Raw genomic sequence first — 23095 nt, 5'->3', positions numbered from 1 at the left:
TGGATCTTATAATGTTTCTCCCCCTCTACTCTCTTCTGATGAATTGAGTTTTCCCCTTGAAGTTGTCTTGTCAGATTGAGTCTTTAAGGATTTAAGAACACTTGATGTATGTCTTGCATGTGCTTATCTGTGGTGACAATGGGATATTCACGTGATCTACTTGATGTATGTTTTGGTGATCAACTTGCGGGTTCAGTGACCTTGTGAACTTATGTATAGGGGTTGGCACACGTTTTCGTCTTGACTCTCCGGTAGAAACTTTGGGGCACTCTTTGAAGTACTTTGTGTTGGTTGAATAGATGAATCTGAGATTGTGTGATGCATATCGTATAATCATACCCACGGATACTTGAGGTGACATTGGAGTATCTAGGTGACATTAGGGTTTTGGTTGATTTATGTCTTAAGGTGTTATTCTAGTATGAACTCTATGATAGATCGAACGGAAAAAATAGCTTCGTGTTATTTTACTACGGACTCTTGAATAGATCGATTAGAAAGGATAACTTTGAGGTGGTTTCATACCCTACCATAATCTCTTCGTTTGTTCTCCGCTATTAGTGACTTTGGAGTGATTCTTTGTTGCATGTTGAGGGATAGTTATATGATCCAATTATGTTATTATTGTTGAGAGAACTTGCACTAGTGAAAGTATGAACCTTAGGCCTTGTTTCCTAGCATTGCAGTATCGTTTACGCTCACTTTTATCGCTTGCTACCTTGCTGTTTTTATATTTTCAGATTACAAAAATCTATATCTACCATCCATATTGCACCTGTATCACCATCTCTTCGCCGAACTAGTGCACCTATACAATTTACCATTGTATTGGGTGTGTTGGGGACACAAGAGACTCTTTGTTATTTGGTTGCAGGGTTGTTTGAGAGAGACCATCTTCATCATACGCCTCCCACGGATTGATAAACCTTAGGTCATCCACTTGAGGGAAATTTGCTACTGTCCTACAAACCTCTGCATTTGGAGGCCCAACAACGTCTACAAGGAGAAGGTTGCGTAGTAGACATCTCTGGCGCCATTGACGGGGAGGTGAGTGCTTGAAGTATATGTTTAGATCTTGCAATCGAATCTTTTTGTTTCTTGTTTTATCACTAGTTTAGTTTATAAAATAAAACTACAAAAAATGGAATTGAGTTTGCCTCATACGCTTCATCTTTTTAATATCTTTTGTGAGAATGATGGAAAGGAAAATTGTGCTCAAGTACTAGAAGAAGAATTACATAGAATGCTTGGCATAAAATATGTGAATGATGAGCATGATTGCAATGTTGTTAGTAGGAATTCTTTGAATACACATGATGCTAATGATATGCAAAGCCACAAGCTTGGGGATGCTATGTTTGGTGAAGATGATATGTTTAGTCCCCCATGTTTTGATGAGAATTCTAAATATACTAAATCTAGCTAGGTTTGATTTACCTGGGTTTTTTCACCTTTTTCAATCAGTGAAAACCGGACCAATGGGGACGTGACACGTAAAATATTGGGGGATCTGGCGAGGTACGAAGGCGGGTGCGCGCAGCAATTCGGTAGAAGATGTGAACATTCCGATTGTAGCATTGTCGTTTTGTGCATGGAGTGGATTGACATGCATACAGGCCATAGATGCGTAACGTGATTCGTATTTGCTGCTTAGTGCATGCATGCATGACCGGTGGCTACCTGACGTGTTTCTTTTTCATTGAGCGGTCACCGCCTATTCGGAAACCCTCTCGAAAAGTCTGTACTTAATTATCTTCATTCCGGCATCGCTCTATATATAGGTAACCTCAGCGAGTCTTCGTTGCTGCTTCACCTCCGCCTCTCCCCAGCCGACCTAGCTTCTACCCTCCGCTTTTCTGCTCCTTCCGACGGTGACCACGCTCCCCTATTCCGCCCCAGCCATGGAGTCGCTCGCCGTCGTCCAATCTGGTGGCCCGCTTTCCGGCGTCGGCCATGCCCAAGAAGTCAGCTTGGAAGTCGCCCCCGTCTTTCTCTGCCCGGCGCCTCGAAGGCTGATGTGTCGCCGCCGCCGTCGTCGATGCCGACCACTAGCCCACGCTCACTGACACCGCCAAGAACAAGAGCTCGCTTCTGCCCCCAGCTTCCTCCTCTTCCCAGCCCCTCTTGAAGCATCCTAAGGTACGTGTGCCACCGTTTGAATCTGCGCCGACGATGGGGAGCAACATGGACTCGGCAACGTATGCCAATGTGCGCTCACTCGGGTTCTCCGGTGAAGACGAGGCCGATGTCGCGGCGACAGAGCGGAGGAGGCGGCCGAGCTCTTCCTGGCGGGCGGGGCGGAAGGACTGGACATGGCGGGGGCGGAGGGCGATCTCGAAGGTGCATATCATCCGAAGCTGCCGCCATGTGTCGCCGTAGGATGCGAAGATGATGCCCTCGGCCGGCGTGGTTGTATGCCATCTTCCGAAGCAGCTGTCATGCGTCGCTGTAGGATGCGAAGATGAAGCCATCGCCCATCGGCATCGCGGTGCGCCATCTGCTGCCTGAATCTCAGAGGCCTGGGGGCAAAGGACATGTGAGGACGCATGATGGGTCTTCATGTCTCGCGCACGTCATCAGGGAGCGACAGCGTCCAGCTCCCGGAGGCAGAGTATCATGACCGGGCCGTGGCGCCAGCGAGGTACAGGAGGGCGCCGGCGAGGTGTTGCGGTTGGTCGATGGCCGGCAGCGCCCACGGCCCCCGCGGCGTTGAGCTCGCCGAGGAGGAGCATCATGGGTGCGCCCCGACGTGAGCGCAGTTCGGGGCAGCATAGAACCATGCGCTGGTGCCCTCGAGCCTGCCAATCCACCGGAGGTCAAGCCAGCCCAGGCCACAGCAGCTCTGCCGCTCCGCGCCACCGGAGGCTTCCACCGGTCGACCCCGCGTCTTCCGCCTGTACGGCGCCGTACGTTCCTCGACCTCTAGCTGTCCACCAGGCTGCTGGCATCCTCCTGTCTCACGGCTGATGCAGAGGGCACCCTCTTACATTTTTTTGGTAGCAGCGATAGTTGGATAGTTGAACTTATGTTTGCAGAGTGGAGTGTTTGTTTTGCGGTGTCGAAAAGACCTTTTTTGCTTTTAATGCTTTACAAGGTTTAGGGGGTTTCCCATTTAGCTGCTGTTATAAAAACTGTAAGTTACTCTCTCTAGATGGATCTTTTGGTGTATGGTGTATGATTTGTGGACCTATGGTATTTCTGCTCTGCAAGTGATATATGAGATTGATAGGAAAATAACACTTCAGAGTTCCTATGAAAAATGCATAATTTGTATCAACCAAAGCCTGACTAAATCTAAGTACCTGCCCAGGTGCACTTGGACTCTGAACTCCATGGGGACATCACATTTCTCAGGTTTGTCAAGCAACTATGGGCAGTAGTCAATGTGCGTGACCGGTGGTGGATTGGTAAGAGATAAAAAAAAGTGCAAACCATCCAACACCATCGACTGGAAGTGCAGGAGTCCGAAGGTGGTTTCTGCTAAACCTCCCATTCAGCTATGTATTTGTATAACTTCAGGTCTTGAATTCCGTTTAATGAGTGCTATATCTCATACCAAGTGATTTGTAGCCTGGTTAGTCCCATATTTTTTATTCCAAATTAATTTCCTGAATTTACTTTCCATAGATTTTGGAACTGTGTTATTTATTGTTTTTTTAAAATAGCAGTTAGCAGGTTGGCATGATTGACTTAAGAGCCTTCCTATACTTACTTTTTTGAACGGTCACCGGGGGAGGCTTCCTATACTTTTTCTTTCGAACATAGTACAGACGCTAGCGCTCATATACACGCGCATACACCACCCCTATCCCTATAAACATCTCCGAAAGACTGGGTCGGCATATCATTTTGAAATTTATGAAGTCACCGTAGGCACCTCATTGTCGACTGGAACATCTCCTCCTACTGAATGCGCATCACCGGAATCCTGAAATAAATACTTCGTAGCACTGTTTTCTTTGTTTTCAGAATGAACATGGCTACATCCTGGAGGCTGTAAGATCGTTTGTCTTTCTACAAGGTACAATGTGTCCGCACATAAAATTGTAATATTACATTTAAACCTCTTGCTCATTCCTATTTGATTCTACCACAAAAGAGGAGGAACGTAATTTATGTATTATTTATGTATTATTTCTGTTGAACTATATTGTAATATTACATTTAAACCTTTTGTTTATTTCTCTCTGATCCTGCCACAAAGGAAGAGGAGCATAATTTTTGTATTATTTCTCTTGAACTATTGTAACCACAAAGTATTGTACCAATGTTAAGTTTCCTGGGTTATCATGCAGACTGTACTATTCCAAGTTTGGAACTTCTCTTCAAATACTGATGTCTGCAAAGTTAAGAAATGTTGGAACTTTCTCTTCTCATCATGATCAGCGCCTATTAACTTGCGGATGAGGTGCACTCTTGCCAACTCCGTGGTGATGCTCTAATTCCTTATGCCAATGTTATTATGGAAATGATGTGAGTAACTCATGTGAAGTAGTTGCCGTTCATACAGATATGGCAGTTCTGTTATTAGTTTTTGCAAATATAGTTCAGTTTGTGAAAGTGAATATCAGTTGCTTTTTTGGTTTATTTTATGCAGCCCTTTCCATTGTGCCGCTGTTATTGCAAGTTAATACATATGTTTTCTGAATTTACTCTGCTTCCAGTCCAAGTTTGGGCCATTTATCATGGTTAGAACTAGCGCGTATACCTACTTAGTGACGCACTTTTCTCTCTATTTTGACACGACCTCTTTCTTATATTAGACTGCAACACATTGTACCTTTTCTCTATGCCGTCCCATTTTTTCTTTACAAGATGTATCTTCTCCCCACATCAAAAGAGAAATTTGATAGTAGATATAAATAAGGTGCTGTCGGCCAGAATGCACAAGTCTATTTTGGTTTAAAATGCCAGTGTGGTTGCTAACTTTTGGAATTCTTTTGAACTGTTTGTAGCTCTCACCATTTAGCAAAAGTAAATCAAATGACAAACAACTCTTTATGAGCAACTACTTCTCTTGTGTTGTGTAATAGAGATACTATATGGACTAACCTTCATGACCAGGAAATAGAATCTGGTTTATGGGTCGGGTTTTTTGTTGCCTCTCGATTGCTATGGTTAGGATAATAGGTATTTTGAGGGTTCATCCTGTCATGTATGTTCACGCTGTGAAGCGCTGGAGATCCTTTGCTGATTTAGGTAGATACAAGCGAGAAAGGTAACATCAACCAATTGATACACTAATAGCATATGCTTCAATATAGCAAAAGGACCCTTCCACGCCAAATTGAGTGGCATAGAACAAGCAGGAATCAGAATAAACCAACTGAAGTAACCATGACAATTATAGTTGCATTCAGGCGTGATGATATGATGGAAGAAAACAACAAATAGGAGCCACTCTGGCTTTCAAGCAAACAATAAATGAAGAGAGCAATACACATCCAGCAGTTGTCTCTTAATCAAGCCAGGAGACAAGGCAAATAACAAGCATACATAGTGGGATTGTGCAATTCAAATAGCATGTTAACAAAAAATATCTTCTTGACCTGCAATTGAAAGCTTGCTTGAATCAAATAACATGTATGGTGAATTTAGATCTTTCTAACAAAAATGTTTTCAGTCCTATTGTATCTACTTCATTTTAGCACACAATTACTATCGACTTGATAATGTAAACATGTGAGGAGAAAATTTTGAATTGCAGTGCATTTGAAATTTAATATGACCACCTATATCTAAAATTTGCTTTCGCATTCATTGAAGTCATTTTTATGCTAATTATGTTTGGGAACTTAGCTCTTTCCAAGGGCATAATTTAAACAAAAGTGTAGGTAGAAACCGGTACCAAGCCGCCACAAAATTGTGCACAGGCTCATCATTTCATCATCGGCACCAATCCAACAGGTGGTCCTACAATGATGATATGAATTACCAAAGAGCACAAGGGATTCAAGTTTAGCATGCAATATCAAAATGTATCTCCTTTTTGTGAAATGTATCAACTAACTCATGTAGTACAGCTTTTCTCAAAAAAACTTGATATTCATACACACACAATAATGCAAAAAATGAAACAAACAAGTAATAATCAACCAATTAGTCAACGAAATAGCACATACGATTTTTCATCATAGCATACAGGATTTTATTAATACAATGTTTCAGGAAGGCGCGGCGTGTCGCCGCACGGGTATTGCTAGTATTTATTATGATGAAAGCATGCCTCCTATTTATGATGATTATATTGATGAAAGTGGGTTTGGAAGAGTGTCAATTTTAGGAAGTAATGATCCCACTATTTTTGAGTATGTTGAATATTATTGCGATAATTATGAAAGTGGATTTGGAGAGGTCATGACTTTATTTAGTGATGAATCCACTATTTCGGAAGAGGTTCCAATTGATTATGAGAACAAAGTTGCTATCTATGATGATTATTATGATGACTTGTATGCTATTAAGAATAATGATAGCCACGAAACTTGTCATCATGATTTTAGTTTTCAATTGGATTATGCCTCACATTATAATTATTTTGTTGAGTTTGCTCCCACTACTATTCATGAGAAGAAATTTGCTTATGTGGAGAGTAATAAAATTTCTATGCAAGTAGATCATGAAAAAAATGCTTTATGTGATATTTATATTGTTGAATTCATTCATGATGCTACTGAAAATTATTATGAGGGAGGAACATATGCTTGTAGGAATTGCAATAATATCAAGTTTCCTCTCTATGTGCTTAAAATCTTGAAGTTATGCTTGTTTTGCCTTCCTATGCTAGTTGATTATTGTTCCCATAAGTTGTTTGCTCACAAAATCCCTATGCATAGGTAGTGGGTTAGGCTTAAATGTGCTAGTCATATGCTTCATGATGCTCCCGCTATGTTTCAATTCTTATCTTTTATGTGAGTATCATTGTCATCATCATGCCTAGCTAGAAAGGCATTAAAGAAAAATGCTTGTTGGGAGACAACCCAATATTTACCCTTACTATTTTTGTGTGTCCACATGATTATGCTACTGTAGTAATCATGTTTTATAGCTTTTGTTTCAATAAAGTGCCAAGTAAGACCTTTAGGATAGCTTAAGGTGATAGTTGTGTTGATCCTACTGAAAATCAGAAACTTTTGCACCTAGTAAGTTAGTTTGATAATTCATAGAAAGTGCTTTTGATCTGATTCTTTTTGCTATGGATTGGTACACAAATTTCTCAGGCTTTCCTAATTTGGTAGAATTTTTGAAGTTACAGAAGTATTCGAGAGTTACAGATTACTACATATTGTTCTGTTTTTGACAGATTCTGTTTTTTATGTGTTGTTTGCTTATTTTGATGAATCTATGAGTAGTATCGGAGGGTATGAACCATAGAGAAGTTGGAATACATTAGATATTACACCAATATGAATTTAGAATGAGTTCACACAGTACCCTAAGTGGTGATTTATTTTCTTATACTAACGGAGCTTACAAGTTTTCTGTTTTTGTGTTGTGAAGTTTTCAAGTTTTGGGTAAAGATTCGATGGACTATGGAATAAGGAGTGGCAAGAGCCTGAGCTTGGGGATGCCCAAGGGACCCCAAGGTAATATTCAAGGACAACCAAGAGCCTAAGCTTGGGGATACCCCGGATGACATCTGCTCTTTCGTCTTCGTTCATCGTGTGGATGAAGCTTTCGAGATTTTGAAAACCGAGATATAAAAGGAATTAATGAGACACAAAAGCTCAAGCTTGGGGATGCCCAAGGCACCCCAAGATAATATTTCAAGAAGTCTCAAGCATCCAAGCTTAGGGAAGCCCCGGTAGGCATCCCACCTTTCTTCTTCAACAATTATCGGTTAGTATCGGTTGAACATAAGTTTTTGCTTCTTCACATGAGTTGTGCTATCCTTGCAATGCCATTTTATTTTATTTTGCTTGTTGTTTGAATAAAATACCAAGATCTAAAATTCTTAAATGTTAGAGAGTCTTCACATAGTTACATAATTATTTAACTACTCATTGATCTTCACTTATATCTTTTTGGAGTAGTTTGTCATTTACTCGTGTGCTCACTTATATCCCATGAGTAAATGGTTGAATGACTTGAATATCATAAATCTGAAATTATATATGCTTCATATGCTTACCCCATGGGGAGTAATGACTTCACATATAAAAAGTAGAGGTGGTAAATTTATTGAATGTTAGCAAACATTGTATTGGTCACTTGAATAATTCATGAAAGAATATTGAAGGAAGAGAGGTTTCACATATAAATATACTATCTTGGACATCTTTTGTAATTGTGAGCACTCGTTAAAATATGACATGCTAAAAGGTTGATGTTGGACAAGGAAGACAACGTAATGGCTTATGTTTTCCTATATCTGAAAAGTTATATTGTCTTGGATCATCCAAGATGTTGAGCTTGCCTTTCCCTCTCTTGCTAGCCAAATTCTTTGCACCAAGTAGAAATACTACTTGTGCTTCCAAACATCCTTTAAACCAATTTTGCCATGAGAGCCCACTATACCTATCTATGGATTGAGTAAGATCTTTCAAGTAAGTTGTCATCGGTGCATGCAATAAAAATTGCTCTCTAAATATATATGATCTATTAGTGCGAAAAAAATAAGCTTTATACGAACTTGTGATAGGGAAGAAATAAAAGCGACGGACTGCATAATAAAGGTCTTTATCACAAGTGACAATATAAAGTGACGTTCTTTTGCATTAAGATTTTGTGCATCCAACCACAAAAACGCATGACAACCTCTGCTTCCCTCTGCGAAGGGTCTATCTTTTACTATTATCTTCTACCCTTGTACAAGAGTCATGGTGATCATCACCTTTCCTTTTTACACTTTTTCCTTTGGCAAGCACTTTGTGTCGGGGTGATCCAGATATATATATCCACTTGGATGTAGGCGTTCATAAATTATTATTGTTGACATTACCCTTGAGGTAAAAGGTTGGGAGGTGAAACTATAAGCCCCTATCTTTCTCTGTGTTCGATTAAAACTTTGAACCCATAAATATCACGTAAATGTTAGCAATTGTGAAAGATTAAATGATAGTTGAGTATGTGGAGTTTGCTAAATCAAAGCTCTGGCATAGAACCTTTCCGAAAATAAGATGAATTGCAATTGTTTGATGACTAGGAATGAAGTTTGCTAGTTCTGAAGAAAGTTTATGGTCTATGCTTTAACATGTGAATAGCTTGTTATTTGACCATGACAAGTTTTATGAGATGAGCTACTATTATGACATATAATGATGCTAGAAAAGGTGACTGAAATTATCATTAATCAAACTTGTGCACCTGCTAGCATTCTCACTTCATAAATTCTTTCTTTTATCATTTACCTACTCGAGGACGAGCATGAATTAAGCTTAGGGATGCTGATACGTCTCCAACGTATCTATAATTTATGAAGTATTCATGCTATTATATTATCTGTATTGGATGTTTATGGGCTTTACTATACACTTTAATATTATTTTTGGGACTAACCTATTAACCGGAGGCCCAACCCATATTGATTTTTTTCCTATTTCAGTGTTTCGAAGAAAAGGAATATCAAACGGAGTCCAAACGGAATGAAACCTTCGGGAGAGTTATTTTTGGAACGGAAGCAATTCGGGAGACTTAGAGTAGACGTCAGGGAAGCTTCGAGGTGGCCACGAGGGTCAGGGGCACGCCCTACCCCTGGGTGCGCCCCCACCATCGTGGGCCCCTCGTGGATCCCCTGACCGACTTCTTTTGCCTATATATGTCCATATACCCTAAAACCTCTCGGGAACACAATATATTAGGAGTTCCGCCGCCGCAAGCCTCCGTAGCCACCAAAAACCAATCGGGACCCTGTTTCGGCACCCTGCCGGAGGGGGGATCCCTCACCGGTGGCCATCTTCATCATCCCGGCGCTCTCCATGATGAGGAGGGAGTAGTTCATCCTCGGGGCTGAGGGTATGTACCAGTAGCTATGTGTTTGATCTCTCTCTCTCTCGTGTTCTTGAGGTGATACGATCTTGATGTATCGCGAGCTTTGCTATTATAGTTGGCTCTTATGATGTTTCTCCCCCTCTACTCTCTTGTGATGAATTGAGTTTTTCCCTTGAAGTTGTCTTGTCGGATTGAGTCTTTAAGGATTTTAGAACACTTGATGTATGTCTTGCATGTGCTTATCTGTAGTGACAATGAGATATTCACGTGATCTACTTGATGTATGTTTTGGTGATCAACTTGCGGGTTCAGTGACCTTGTGAACTTATGCATAGGGGTTGGCACACGTTTTCGTCTTGACTCTTCGGTAGAAACTTTGGGGCACTCTTTGAAGTTTTTTGTGTTGGTTGAATAGATGAATATGAGATTGTGTGATGCATATCGTATTATCATACCCATGGATACTTGAGGTGACATTGGAGTATCTAGGTGATATTAGGGTTTTGGTTGATTTGTGTCTTAAGGTGTTATTCTAGTACGAACTCTATGATAGATCGAACGGAAAGAATAGCTTCGTGTTATTTTACTATGGACTCTTGAATAGATCGATCAGAAAGGATAACTTTGAGGTGGTTTCGTACCCTACCATAATCTCTTCGTTTGTTCTCCGCTACTAGTGACTTTGGAGTGATTCTTTGTTGCATGTTGAGGGGTAGTTATATGATCCAATTATGTTATTATTGTTGAGAGAATTTGCACTAGTGAAAGTATGAACCTTAGGCCTTGTTTCCTAGCATTGCAATACCGTTTACGCTCACTTTTATCGCTTGCTACCTTGCTATTTTTATATTTTTAGATTACAAAAACCTATATCTACCATCCATATTGCACTTGTATCACCATCTCTTCGCCGAACTAGTGCACCTATACAATTTACCATTGTATTGGGGACACAAGAGACTCTTTGTTATTTGGTTGCAGGGTTGTTTGATATTGGCCATCTTCATCATACGCCTCCCACGGATTGATAAACCTTAGGTCATCCACTTGAGGGAATTTGCTACTGTCATACAAACCTCTGCACTTGGAGGCCCAACAACGTCTACAAGGAGAAGGTTGCGTAGTAGACATCAGCAGTCCATGCACGAGATGCTTGAGGGAGGCTCTTCGAACAGATCTGGGTGAAAACCTGCTCTCGGCTAGCTGCCAAGGCCGGCGGTGGCGGTGTTGTCTACGTCGTTTCTTTCTTGAAGGCATCACCGTGGAGAAGTTCAAGACCACTCTATGCTACCTCCGGGGAAACCCCTAGATCAGTAGATCAGATGCCGATGGCACTATGGTGTCGTTTCCCTCTTAGGGGCGTCATTCGTGGAGGTGTACATGGGCCGAGGGACCAGTGGAAGGCTTCTTTGGTGGAGCGGTGCTTCAGCTTACGCATTGACGGCGGCGGATCTCGGCGGCATGGTGCAGTGGAGACTTGGCGTCCGATGCGCGGAGATGGACTCGCGCGGGAGGAGGAAACTGCCTGACGTCATGGTGGCGTTGATGGCAGAGAGGCCTGGCAAGGTCGGTGCATCAGTTCTGCTACTAGGATGGATCAATGGAAGATGGAGGTGACGCCCCTTGCAGCGTGCGGTGTTCACTGGGAGTGTGCCAGACCGGTGTGTGACCAATCCATGTAGTGGCTTGGATGGGGCATCCAGCTTTAGATGTCAGATTTTGGTGTGATGTCTGTTTGGTATTAGGCCCGGACATTCGGCACACCTTCATCAAGGGGATAGGAGTAGCAACAGCGTTGCCAAGATGGTGACTTCAGGTTTACAGTTTATTGATGTATCATCTTGTATGATCTTTGCGAATAGTTAATAAAATGGCTGCATATGCATCGTCGACCGGAGTACATCCTCCTTTTTCAAAAAATAAATAAATTAATCTTAGTTTTGCAGTAAACTTTTTGTACTTGTTCATTGTTGCAAGATTGGTCATCTAGTTAAACAGGATTCATGGTGGCGTTGATGATCATCAAGTATAGACGTTTTGACACATTGCGTCCTCATGTATGCAGAGGTCGTGGATATACTCCGGCACATGTATATCAACTTGATGCAAGGAAGAAGAACTTAGAAAAGAATAATGCACATGCATGGAAATTTACGCATGACATAGCCTATTTCCTTAGTCAGACAAGGTGTCCAAATGGATCTGGACATCCGGCGCACGTACTGACGAAGCACACGCACATCACATGTAGCACACACGCCAGTCTACCAGACCTTTCACTGCAGCGTATGAGAAACGGTGGAATTATTATATACAAAGATATTTGGACGGGCACATGTTAGCGACTCACCCTCACTCAACCGCTAAACGTCTCACGCGTGCAGTATCATTTGATTGTCAAGGGCCGGTGTTTGTTCAAAGTCCTTGTTCGCTGTCGAGTCGTGCTTCTTGGCCGCTGTAACACGGCAGAAGTTTGCATGTCAGCAGTGCATTCGCGGACATGAAACCACCAGTCCGGTCAGGTGCCCAAACCCAACTGTAGTTGCGCATGGTCGCCGGTAGGATACGTGCTCCGTGTTGTTTCCAGAATCAGAGGGCAGGAAGAGAGGACTTCTCTGCTCTGCCACTCGGAGCACGGCACCAGAATAGAGAGGACAAAATATTGCAGTAACACGATTCACATTCCACAGTGCTCCATATATATGCTGCGCAAGCACCAATAAACGATAGAGATATCGACTTGACCATGCGTGCTCCGGCAATAAAACAGTCACGACTCACAAGTGTCTTAATTTGATTGCATGGTTGAAGTCCTCGTTCAATTGCTCCCGGACTGACCAATGGCGAACCTCGACAGTTTAACACGATCGTTGGTGCATGTCGCGGCGTCATTCGCGGCCAGTTCACCGACGGCGACCTGTACGCCTTGACCAAGGCCGAAACGGGCGTAGAATTTGCCCTGTCCCATCAGGCGCGCGCACGGCGGTGCACTTGGCAACCCATCTGGTAGGATGCGTGCTCTATCGTGTCGACAATTAACTAACACGAGTGTTGACATATAATGTGCTGTCTTATCTTTTCCATCAGATTGGTTTTTTGGTTGCATTGACTAGAACATGCACTTCTACATGGTATCGGAACCAAAGGTCTTGAGTTCAGGACCCGCTGGCGCAATTAAATTGCAGCCCACTTTCGGTCCACGTTTAAGTCTGAGGGAGTCACATGTGAGGGGGAGTGTTGACGTATAATGTGTTGCCTAGTCTCTTTCATCAAATCGGTCTTTTGATTGCATTGGCTAGAGCATGCACTTCTACAACGAGGACACACGAACCAACAAGGCAACAAATACTCCCTCCATTTTCTTCAGAAAGTTTGACGTAAAAATATTCTCTCTGATCTTCATTCATATTCACACACACTTTGCCTCTTTCTACTTCTCTAATCCAATTAATCCACCTGTCATGTAAGTTTTTCCTATGCATTACCTTTGGCAAGAAATTTCTTAAGCTATTCAAAGTCCAACTAAAATAAAGTTCATGCAGAGTGAAAGGTTTTTGAACTTGAGTCCTTAGAGATGTGTTAGGTTTGCGGCATGGGATGAGATATTATAGTCCTACTCCCGAGACATATGTGTTTGGTTTGGAAGCAAACTGAAACTGATTGATTCCCCGCAAGAAAAATATACCCCCACAAGCATCTTCAACCACAGTTGCCTAATGTAACGACTCCGCGATAAGGAGCCGACAAGCCCCCATTGTCCACCCGAGCAACCACACTTTCATTTTCAAAACCTTAAACTCATGCAAACGAAAGCATTGTGGATCATTCAATCATACAAGTATCACACAGCAATGAAAATGACACAAAACAATTCAAAGATAAATAAATTTTTAAATAAAAAAACAAAAAAACATAGTTCAAACATAAATATTATCCGAAGTGCGTTTGTTGATTTCGAAGTTGTCGATGTATCTCTAGGAAGTTGACAACATGCAAAGTCAGCATCTCGAGTTATCCAAAGATGAATAAGTTGTCGATGCATCTCTACGAAGTATACTATATTATCTCTCTCGTTCATAAAATTATAAGAAATGTATTTATGAAGATAGACTACTAAGGCACAACATCTTGAGTTATCCTTATTGTTGAGATCATCTTTTGTTCTGTTCCAGACCTCTTGCCATCTCTTCCTCCTCATTCTATTCATGAAACAGGCTCTCGCCCCGCTTATTATAGATAAAGCACAAATACTAGATTCTCTCTTCCATATTTGTTGTCGCTTTGATGCCAACATCACGATAAGGTATTATTCCAAGCACTGGCTCCGTTGGTTTTACCATGGTTATGATGAGACCCCAAAGGTGGTCGGTCGCCCATGTGGCGACATTCTCTAATCTATCTATACCTAATAATAAAGGGACTATTGATTCTAGCGTTACGTCATCGAAATTGCCCCCAAAGTTGCAAAACATTACCCACCAATACCACCGATAAGTGATAAAAAACGTTTCACAAAGAGGTATTCCCTAGCTGGGCTGGCCCATGCAGCAGGGACCTCCTATACTGCGCTCTGCGCGCTCGGAGAAGACGCAACGCGCCCGTTTGGGCCGGACCATGTCCAGGCGGCCTTTTTTAACTTTGTTTTTACTTTCTTTTTTCTTTTATGTTTTTGTGTTTTCTACTTTAAATAATTTGGGACATATAAATAGTTCTGACTTTTTTAGAAAAATGAGAATTTTGAAATAAAATATTTAATAAATCATAAAAAATTTGTGGATTCAAAAAATGCTCGTGATGTTGTAAAAAACATTACTTATTCAATAAAATGTTTGATTTTTTTTTAAAAATGTTGGGGAAATCAAAAAATGATCATGATTTTTTTAAAAAGTTCATGTATTAAAAAATGTTAATGAAATTGAAAACAAATTACCAATTAAAAAATTGTTCATAAATGGAAAATATCCTAAAAATTCAAAAACTATGCGTGACTTACAAGGTACTCACTCCGTCCTTGAAAGAGTGTACTTCCAACTTTGTTGGATGGCCAAACTATCTCAAAGTTTGACCAAGTTTGTACAAAAATATATCAATATTTGTGAAACAAAATAGGTATATGATGAAAATATATTTTATCATAAATTTAATGCTACTAATTTGATGGCATAAATGTTGATGTATTATTGTATAAATACGATCAAACATAAAAATAGTTTGACTTTTCAATAAAGTTGGAAATACACTCTTTCAAGAATGGAGGGAGTAGTCTATTCATTCATAAAATGTTCGTTGATTCAAAAAATGATCATTTATTTAGAAAAATATTCGTCAAATAAAAAAGGTTTATGAATTTAGAAAATTGTTCCACCAATTTCGAAAATGTTTGCGATTCTAGAAATGTTCGCCGATTCAAGGAAATTGTTAAAAAAATGTTCACAATCTTTAAAAAATATATTTGCAAATAGTATAAAATGTTCTTGATTCTAGAAAATGTTTGAAAGATTGTAATAGTGTGTTCACGAATTTAAAAAATGTTCACGATTTCAAATATGTGAATGAGTTTAAAAAATGTTCATGATTTTAAAAATAATTGACGATTTTAAGAAAATTGAGAGTGACAGGGTATCGTCATGATGCAACAAAATTCGGTCATGGTCGTTGTAGATTATAATTTTTTTATCCTGTTGCAACACACGCGCCTTTTGATAGTTACAAAAAAAATATTCCCAAATTCTCTCCAAAAGACCAAGGAGCGAACATTCGAAGAGTAGATTTTTCATTTACTAAATTAATTTTAGCTTCCAGACAAGTATAACCATATATAATTCACCAATGAAAATAGCTATCTTCTGAACCGTTCAAGCCACCAGCAATTGCTAACTAGAATCTCCCTAAAAACAAGGCCACCGACTAATTAACGGTGTGTTCAAAGTTAGCCAAGAGACCCGTTCATCTCCAACAACCTTGCCGCCCACTCGTATCACGTACATGCACCCACGTAGAGAGAGGCCTCGACATGCTGCCCACCACCAACTCTTCTTCAACCTCTGACCCCCGAGATTAGCTAGCCTGCTAATCCGGGCTATAAGACCCCCCCTCCATTCCCCCCTTCTTCCCCACGCAAGCATCAAGGGCACGAATAAGCAATCCCAGCTTTGCCAATAAGCCCTTGTTCTTCCTCATCTCCCTCTTTCGACTTTCTCAGGTCATGGAGATGAAGAAGATTGCCTGCGCCGTCCTCATCGCCGCATCGGCGACCGTTGCCCTCGCCGCCGATGGTCCGGCCCTTGCCCCGGCAGGAGGCCTGGCGGGAGCCCCGGCGGCGGGAGCCTCCGCAGCAACCGGCGCCTTCCCGGCCGTCGGCGCGGTGCTCGGCGCCTCCGTACTCTCCTTCTTTGCTTACTACATGCAGTAAGTAGGCGAAGGAAGATACGTGCACCTGGAGGAGGATGAAGAGGACAAATGCTGCTGGTGCTTCCTGTATTTCGTTAATTTGATGTGTGTTTTCGTTTTTGTGATACATGTACCTTTGATTTGGTTTGGAACTGGATCACTTGACCATATGTTGATTGATCCATTCATTTCATTAATAGAATTTTTCACTCTTCATTCATTTGATTGCCTTTTCTTACCGTCGTGAATTGATCTCTAATTTTATCCTATGTAAACGATGTGAGATTTTGGTTGTTCTACTGTATCACCTTTATTATCTTAAAACTTATAGGGGACATTTTATAATTAATTAGAGCATAAAAGGAAGAAGAAGAAAAACATCTGCTTACAAGATCCTAGCAAAAGAGAGAATGCTTTATTAATATAAGGCCATTACTTTTATTTATCATAACATGAAACTACTAAGATATATTTCATGCCATCAGTTGATGCATTCTCTGATCGTATAGCATGTGAATCACCCAACTCTTGGAACCGCAATCACCTTGGCGTTTGCATAGTCACCATTGGGCGTGGCAGCCACGAAGATCCTAACGCGATTGCAACAGTAGTCACCGGTAACAACGGCATCTTGGGGAACGTAAATCGCATCGGTGGAAGGTCTCTCTTTCTCAATCACATCTTTTGCCTCCTTGCCCTTCCTGCCCAACAACTCTGGCCAGATCAACTTGCCCGCTGTTGTGCATGCACAGTAACAATGAAATATTACAATGTGGTTTAACCTCTTAACAAAAACAGTACGGTTATATCAGAGTAAAAAAAATAAGCGATGGAATTATGCGAAAGTTGAAGCATGAAGACAAGAACTCTTACGGCATTGGCCAGTGACAGGGGAGCTGCAGGTCCTTTCAACATGGTATGCCATGGTTGCTAAACTTTCTTCTGTTGTGTGGAAGATGACGGCCGGGTACAATCGTGTATTTATATGCAAAACTTGTAATTAAGTGACTCGTTAATGCATTACAAATATTGTCTCATTCATCGCAATACAGCCAGGCAATTTCCGTTGGCCAGACACACTTACTAAATCAAATTAAGAGAGTAAATATACATAATGGCTACAATGGTGTATTAAAATTACCGAGGATTATGGTGACTAAAAATAGGCTAGTGCGAGCTGATTTAGAATTGAGTTATAAAATTACTTGCAATTGTTATTCATGAATTTGAAAATTAGTTAATTTTTAGCATCAATGCTTGGTTATTATTTAACACGTTTTATGGCCAGGATCTATTTGTTTATTCTCTTGATTTGACTCGGTGCATTTGCATACCCTTCGGGCAATCATGCATCTCGCGCTCCCAATGTATCATATAATGGGTTTGAAGCATACCCCGATGCAAGAAAAAGAGAGCATGATTGAAGAAGTTTTGTAGCCGAGCTTCTCGAAAACTTTGGATGTGTTATAGGGATAAATGAAAATGAATATTAAGGTTTATGGTGCATTATCAATGTGATTTCCTTTTAGTCTCTTATTTACTTAAAAATTGTCATTTCCTATTTTACATCGATGTTTATGGCCAGGATTTGTTTACTTATTCTCTTGATATTTTTTGTTTTCTTTTTACGAATGATTTTTTATCTGACTCGGTGTGTTTTGCATACCCTTCTGTGGTGTGGCTCAAACTAGATCTTTGTGTATGTCATGAGACTCTAGTACACGATGCCGGCAGCGAGGACGGTTATGAGAGTAAGCATGGATCAGTGCCGGGATCGATGATCGTCGATGATGGGCATACTCCGATGCAAGAAGAAGAAAGTAAAATCAAAGAATGTTGTAGCCTAGTCTCTACTATCTAAAAGAAACGTAGCGTTCCGTTTCCTCTCTTACGTTCGTCAAGCCTCTGGTACGACCCCTCTCGCACCGATTTTTTTCCTCCCGTTCCGACCCACCTATCGTCCCACTCGATTTTCTTTCCCCCCCTACCGGTTTTCTCCCTCACAGTTTTCTCCCTCCTCTGGCTTGCATCTCACGCCGGCATCCAGCGCCACCGATGCCGATCTCCAGCCTTTGTCCGGTAACCCCTCCCGTGCGCCCTATCTCTCTTCTTCTCCCTTCTCCCTTCCCGACCTCTCTCTCACAAATCTTGCCTCAGGCCCATGGATCCCGATGTGGAGCTCCACTGCGGCCCGATCTGACGTGGGAGCGGCCAGATCCGTGCGTCTCCGCCTCGCTCCGCGCGCCTCCATGGTCCGCCGTCTTCTCGAGCGCCGGTGCCGCGCTCAGCCGCCGCCGTCCCATGCCATGGTTGCCTCCCTCCAGAACGACCTGCCATGGCCGCCTCCCTGCCTCTCCCGCAAGTGGGCCTCTGCACGACCAGATCCGTTCCTCTGCGCCTCGCTCCGCGCGCCATGATGGTCCTCCGTCTTCCCGAGCGCCGGCGCCGTGCGCAGCCGCCGCCGCCCCATGCCATGGTCGCCTTCCTCCAGAATGCCGTGCCATGGCCGCCTCCCTGCCTCTCCCGCAAGTGGGCCTCTGCGCCCCCGGCCTAGCAGATTAATGGAGGGCGCTGCCGACGTCGGGACATGCCTCGGTTCACCTGCTTCCTGATGTCCAATTATTTTTTGTTGTTGCTATATTCAACCTCATCTCTGAAAGCCTACACCTTCCTGTGCTGTTGCTATATTCACGAGTTTGACAGGAGAAGGGACTGGAGGCATACAGTAGGCAGAACAGTGGAACAAAACTCAGCTTCAATTAATCGACATGGTACCTTGCTCTCACCTTTTCTCCATATCTGTACAATACATCTATCTACTTTACCTGCCGCTCACGCCCAGAACAGATGCATCAGTTAGCCTTCAATCTTCTTGTTTTTGGGGAGATCTATGATCTTATTTGGATGGCTATGTAGGTGTTCGCAAATGGAAAGTCGTTCCTGCTGCTACGGTTCATTGGTTCAAGTCCGACATTGAGCTCACAATGGACGTTGAGTTGGTGGACACAATGGACAATAAGCCCATGAAGCTCCAGAAGTCCAGATTTGGATACGGTATTTCCCTTTCTATCTAAAATCTACCATAGAAATTTGTACTAGCTGCATATACATCAAAAGAGGTGGCACACTTGAAACTACTTCAGGAACAGTTTAGTTGTCAAAGGCAAATAACCATCTTTAGTGGTCGTTACATTAAACCTAGGACGAGATGCATATAGAGTTCTGTTATGGCTACTACGATACAGATGTCAACGCAAAGTATTTCCTGTTTTCTATGAAAAGGTTTACATTATAAGGATAATCGAGTATAATAATATGGATGAAAATATTGCTCTCCTGCTAGGTCTTAGAAGTTAGAATCCACAAAGTTAGGTTAATTATAGTAATTATGACCCCACTTATGCCTTCTCTTTACGCATTAAGATGTGTCGCTCCTTTAAAAAAATAAGATGTTGATTCTTGTGTTTTGAAGTCTTGGATGTGACTAATTGTATGACATGCCGATATCTGGCGAGCCTGGTGTGTTCTGTTTTCTCACACCCGCCGCCGTCGTACAAGGTGATTGTTGGACGTGAGCGAGCTTCAGGAGCACTTCCTACAGGTTGTCGGCCGTTCACAAGTACTTCCTTTCAAGCCGAATGGGCTCTTTAGTAAGATGCATCATCTTTTTTGAATGGAACAAGATTGACCATATTGTTTGAAGTGAAAAAGATTCATTATGATCTACCCATTACTTGATTTGAAGTTTTCAACTGCTAGATGTAGGAGGAGGCAGTAGTGGCTGGAATCTTGGTGCTAAATGACACATACTGTCCTCACCCGATTTCTAAGAGGAAAAAAAAACCCAAAGAACAAATACTCATTCAAACATTTTTTGATTCAGTGCTCCATGAGCATTTTATCTATCATTTGTTTTAAAATTTTGAGTTTTCAGGTCTAAAATGGTTCATCCCCTTTTGTGGTTGCAGTTTTACTGATCTGGACACACCACCTTCTCTGGTCTAAAATTTTGAGTTTTCAGGTCTAAAATGTAACTGATGTAAAGATTTGTCCATCCCTTGGTTAGTCTTTTGATCTACTGGTATTTTATGAGGCTTGGCTTTTTGAAATAAAAATTTTTGCTTAGATTTTGACCTTTGTTGTATGCGTGATGGCAGACAGAATCCGACTTTTTTTCCAGCTGGTGCACTGAGGGAGGCGTTTGATGTAGCAACTGTAAGTATCGAACCTAATGAACTTCCTTTTAATTATTTTTGTGTGGTTTCACCTCTTACACGCTCTGTTAATTTTTTAGATTTATACAAGTTTGTTATTGAACAAGAACATCTCATGATGGTTGTCTTATTGTCTGTAGGCCTTTAAAAAACAATGCCATGATTGATTCATTCCCCACTGGTATATTCAAAGTTCTAGGTCTATACATCAATACATGTATATTGCTTCTAAAGATCTTGCAAATTTGGAAGCTAAAATTAGATAAAATGATATAAGTTTTTAGTTTAATTCTAATGTAATGCAATTTCAACTTCCTCTGGACTCTTGAAAGTAACTATTTTGTTTGCCTGCAGTATGTTCGTCCAGCGGAGGATGCTCTTCAGTGGAAAATTCTGAAACCTTATTCAGCTTTGATGTATAGCTGGCACAGTTTGTTAATAATCTCTATGAACATTTGTACAAATGGTGACAAAAAAGTTCTTTTATAACCATGGAATCATGACATGGAATGTATTATTAATGTGTATACCTTCAATGTGGATTATCGAAGACTACTTTCGTTTCATATTCATGCAAAAAACTTCTCCGGGAATGTTGAAATTTTTGCTTGTACTGTCTTTTCCTGGAGTCATTGAAATATCCCCTTGCACAGAAATTTGTTTTCTACTGAATTTTTGTCAAGATACTCTGGTACTAACATTTAACTATTTTGTAGGAATGAAGAGCTCAAGGGAGCAAAAGGAACAAGGAGAAAGGAGTGCTCAAGAGAAGTGAACTCAAAGTCCAAGATGCAATCTTCACATAGCTCACAAATATTAACCAGTAAACACTACTTGATTCGTGATGGCATTGGACCAGACACACAACATCCAGTTCTATAATAAGTATATTCGTGATTGCATTGGACCAGACACACGGAGATGCTCGCTTGTCGTCGAGGAGTGTAGCTTGTGATCGAAGTTGGCGCTACAAAGCTTGTTCTCAAAACCGACAACCAACTTATGGCGCAGGTTATTAACTCAGATGTTATCGACCGATCCAGGTTTGGTCCTCTTGTCTAGGAGATAAAGAAGATGATGTGAGGCATCGACGAGTTCTGAGTGGCTTGGGCCAGGAGAATAGCAAACAAAGCTGCTCAGATCTTAGCTAGGGAGGGTTGCCTTTTAATGCAAAACTTGGTTTAGTGTTTCTACAGATTGTATTCAAGATGTTGTACTGGCGGATAATGCCATGAACTAAATAATAACAAGGCATCAATTTCCTTTAAAAAGTATGTTATCTTATAGCAGGTGCATCGTATCAAAGATACATATTTCATGCAATTAATGTTGAACCACTAGAATACTTATGTTCCCGTTGCAACGCACGGGCAATTTCCTAGTTTCTTAAAACTTGTAGGGGCCAGAAAAATGTATTGAAGATCATGACGCTCATTATCAAAATGATTTCCATTTAGTTCTCTCAAAATTTACATTGCTTTATCAATTTCTAACTCACGGTAACCTCTGTCAATTTTCCACTTGATTTTTTGAGTAAACGAATGCAAAGTTCCGTTTGAGTAGGATAATGCAAAAGGAGTTGCCATAGAAAACACACACCATTTGTTTTTGTAAAATCAACAGAGAATTAGTTAATCCCAGACAACTCCTAGCCCCAAATTTCACCGGTGATGGTCTACATTGGGAAGCATAACTGCAACCATCTTTGCATTGCTGCTAAGAGCATCTCCACTTGTTCGGCCCCCAGGGGCTTGAAATAGCTCCGCCTGGGGGAAAAATAGGCATGGGGGTTGTTGGAGATATAACCCGAGGTATGACCCGCCCAGGAAGGGTCGGGTCACACCGTTGGCGACTCTACATGAAGAAAGCCCAGGTAGAACCGAGATGAGATGCGAAGATTGGTGGCGGCTTACAAGATGGGTCTGTTGAAGGCCCAAGACCCGGAGATTTACCAAGACCCGGACGGTGTGAGCCTCCACGATGGTGACTTGTCCTGTAAGGCAAGGCGACTTAGAAACCAAGTCAGTTACGTTGTGTGATCCGACCTGGACTCTTGTAAGCCTCAGGGTCTCGACCTGTGTATATAAAGGTGAGACCCTGCGGCGGGTTGAGACTAAGAGACAATTGATCGATAGCTAGGTCAAGCGCGATTGCTCCCTTGTAATCGAAAGTCAAGCAATACAACTAGAAGCAGGGCGTAGGCTTTTACCTCGTTGAGAGGGGCCGAACCTGGGTAAACCTCTATGTCCTTTGTCTCGTTCAACCCCTTCGAGCTAACTAAGTTGTGATGGCTCCACGCCTAAGTCCTTCACAAGGGCATCTAATGTGTTAAATTCACGACAGTTGGCGCCCACCGTGGGGCTAGAGCACGGTGGTTACGAGTTCTTGAAGGGCAACTTCTCATGGACTTGAAGCATACTCCAATGCGAGAAGAAGAAAGTAAAAAACGAAGAGTGTTGTAACCTAGTTTCCTAAAACTTGTAGGGGCCAGAAAAATATATTGAAGATCATTGAGGAAGTCCGAGATTAGGGGGTATCCGGACAGCCGGACTATATACTCT

The 23095-nt window shown here is 41.7% G+C and overlaps 2 protein-coding genes across 17 annotated transcripts; both read left to right on the top strand.

The window, feature by feature from the left end:
- The first annotated feature begins 15951 nt into the window (after positions 1–15951).
- On the top strand, positions 15952–16613 carry LOC119338602 (arabinogalactan protein 23-like). Its single transcript, XM_037610904.1, has one exon. The coding sequence runs from the start codon at positions 16136–16138 to the stop codon at positions 16340–16342; it is 207 nt and encodes a 68-aa protein (XP_037466801.1). The 5' UTR covers positions 15952–16135; the 3' UTR covers positions 16343–16613.
- A 1658-nt stretch (positions 16614–18271) lies between these two features.
- On the top strand, positions 18272–21968 carry LOC119336930. 16 transcript variants are annotated; one of them, XR_005162920.1, is made up of 7 exons: positions 18272–18399; positions 18478–19091; positions 19237–20381; positions 20478–20535; positions 20675–20715; positions 20889–20950; positions 21251–21968. XR_005162920.1 is itself a non-coding variant. In XM_037609021.1 (6 exons), the coding sequence occupies exons 2-5, from the start codon at positions 18908–18910 to the stop codon at positions 20510–20512; spliced, it is 486 nt and encodes a 161-aa protein (XP_037464918.1). In that variant the 5' UTR covers positions 18272–18399; positions 18478–18907; the 3' UTR covers positions 20513–20535; positions 21251–21968. The 16 variants fall into 16 exon arrangements, 2 of the variants coding, with proteins under 2 accessions (XP_037464918.1, XP_037464917.1); XR_005162922.1 differs by having other exon boundaries at positions 20675–20751; XR_005162918.1 differs by lacking the exon at positions 20675–20715.
- The last annotated feature ends 1127 nt before the right edge of the window (positions 21969–23095 follow it).

The sequence above is a fragment of the Triticum dicoccoides genome, chromosome 7B (assembly GCF_002162155.2).
Source record: "Triticum dicoccoides isolate Atlit2015 ecotype Zavitan chromosome 7B, WEW_v2.0, whole genome shotgun sequence".
Lineage (NCBI taxonomy): Eukaryota > Viridiplantae > Streptophyta > Magnoliopsida > Poales > Poaceae > Triticum > Triticum dicoccoides.
Note: the sequence above shows the minus strand (reverse complement) of the source record. Positions and strands in the feature narration are given on the sequence as shown.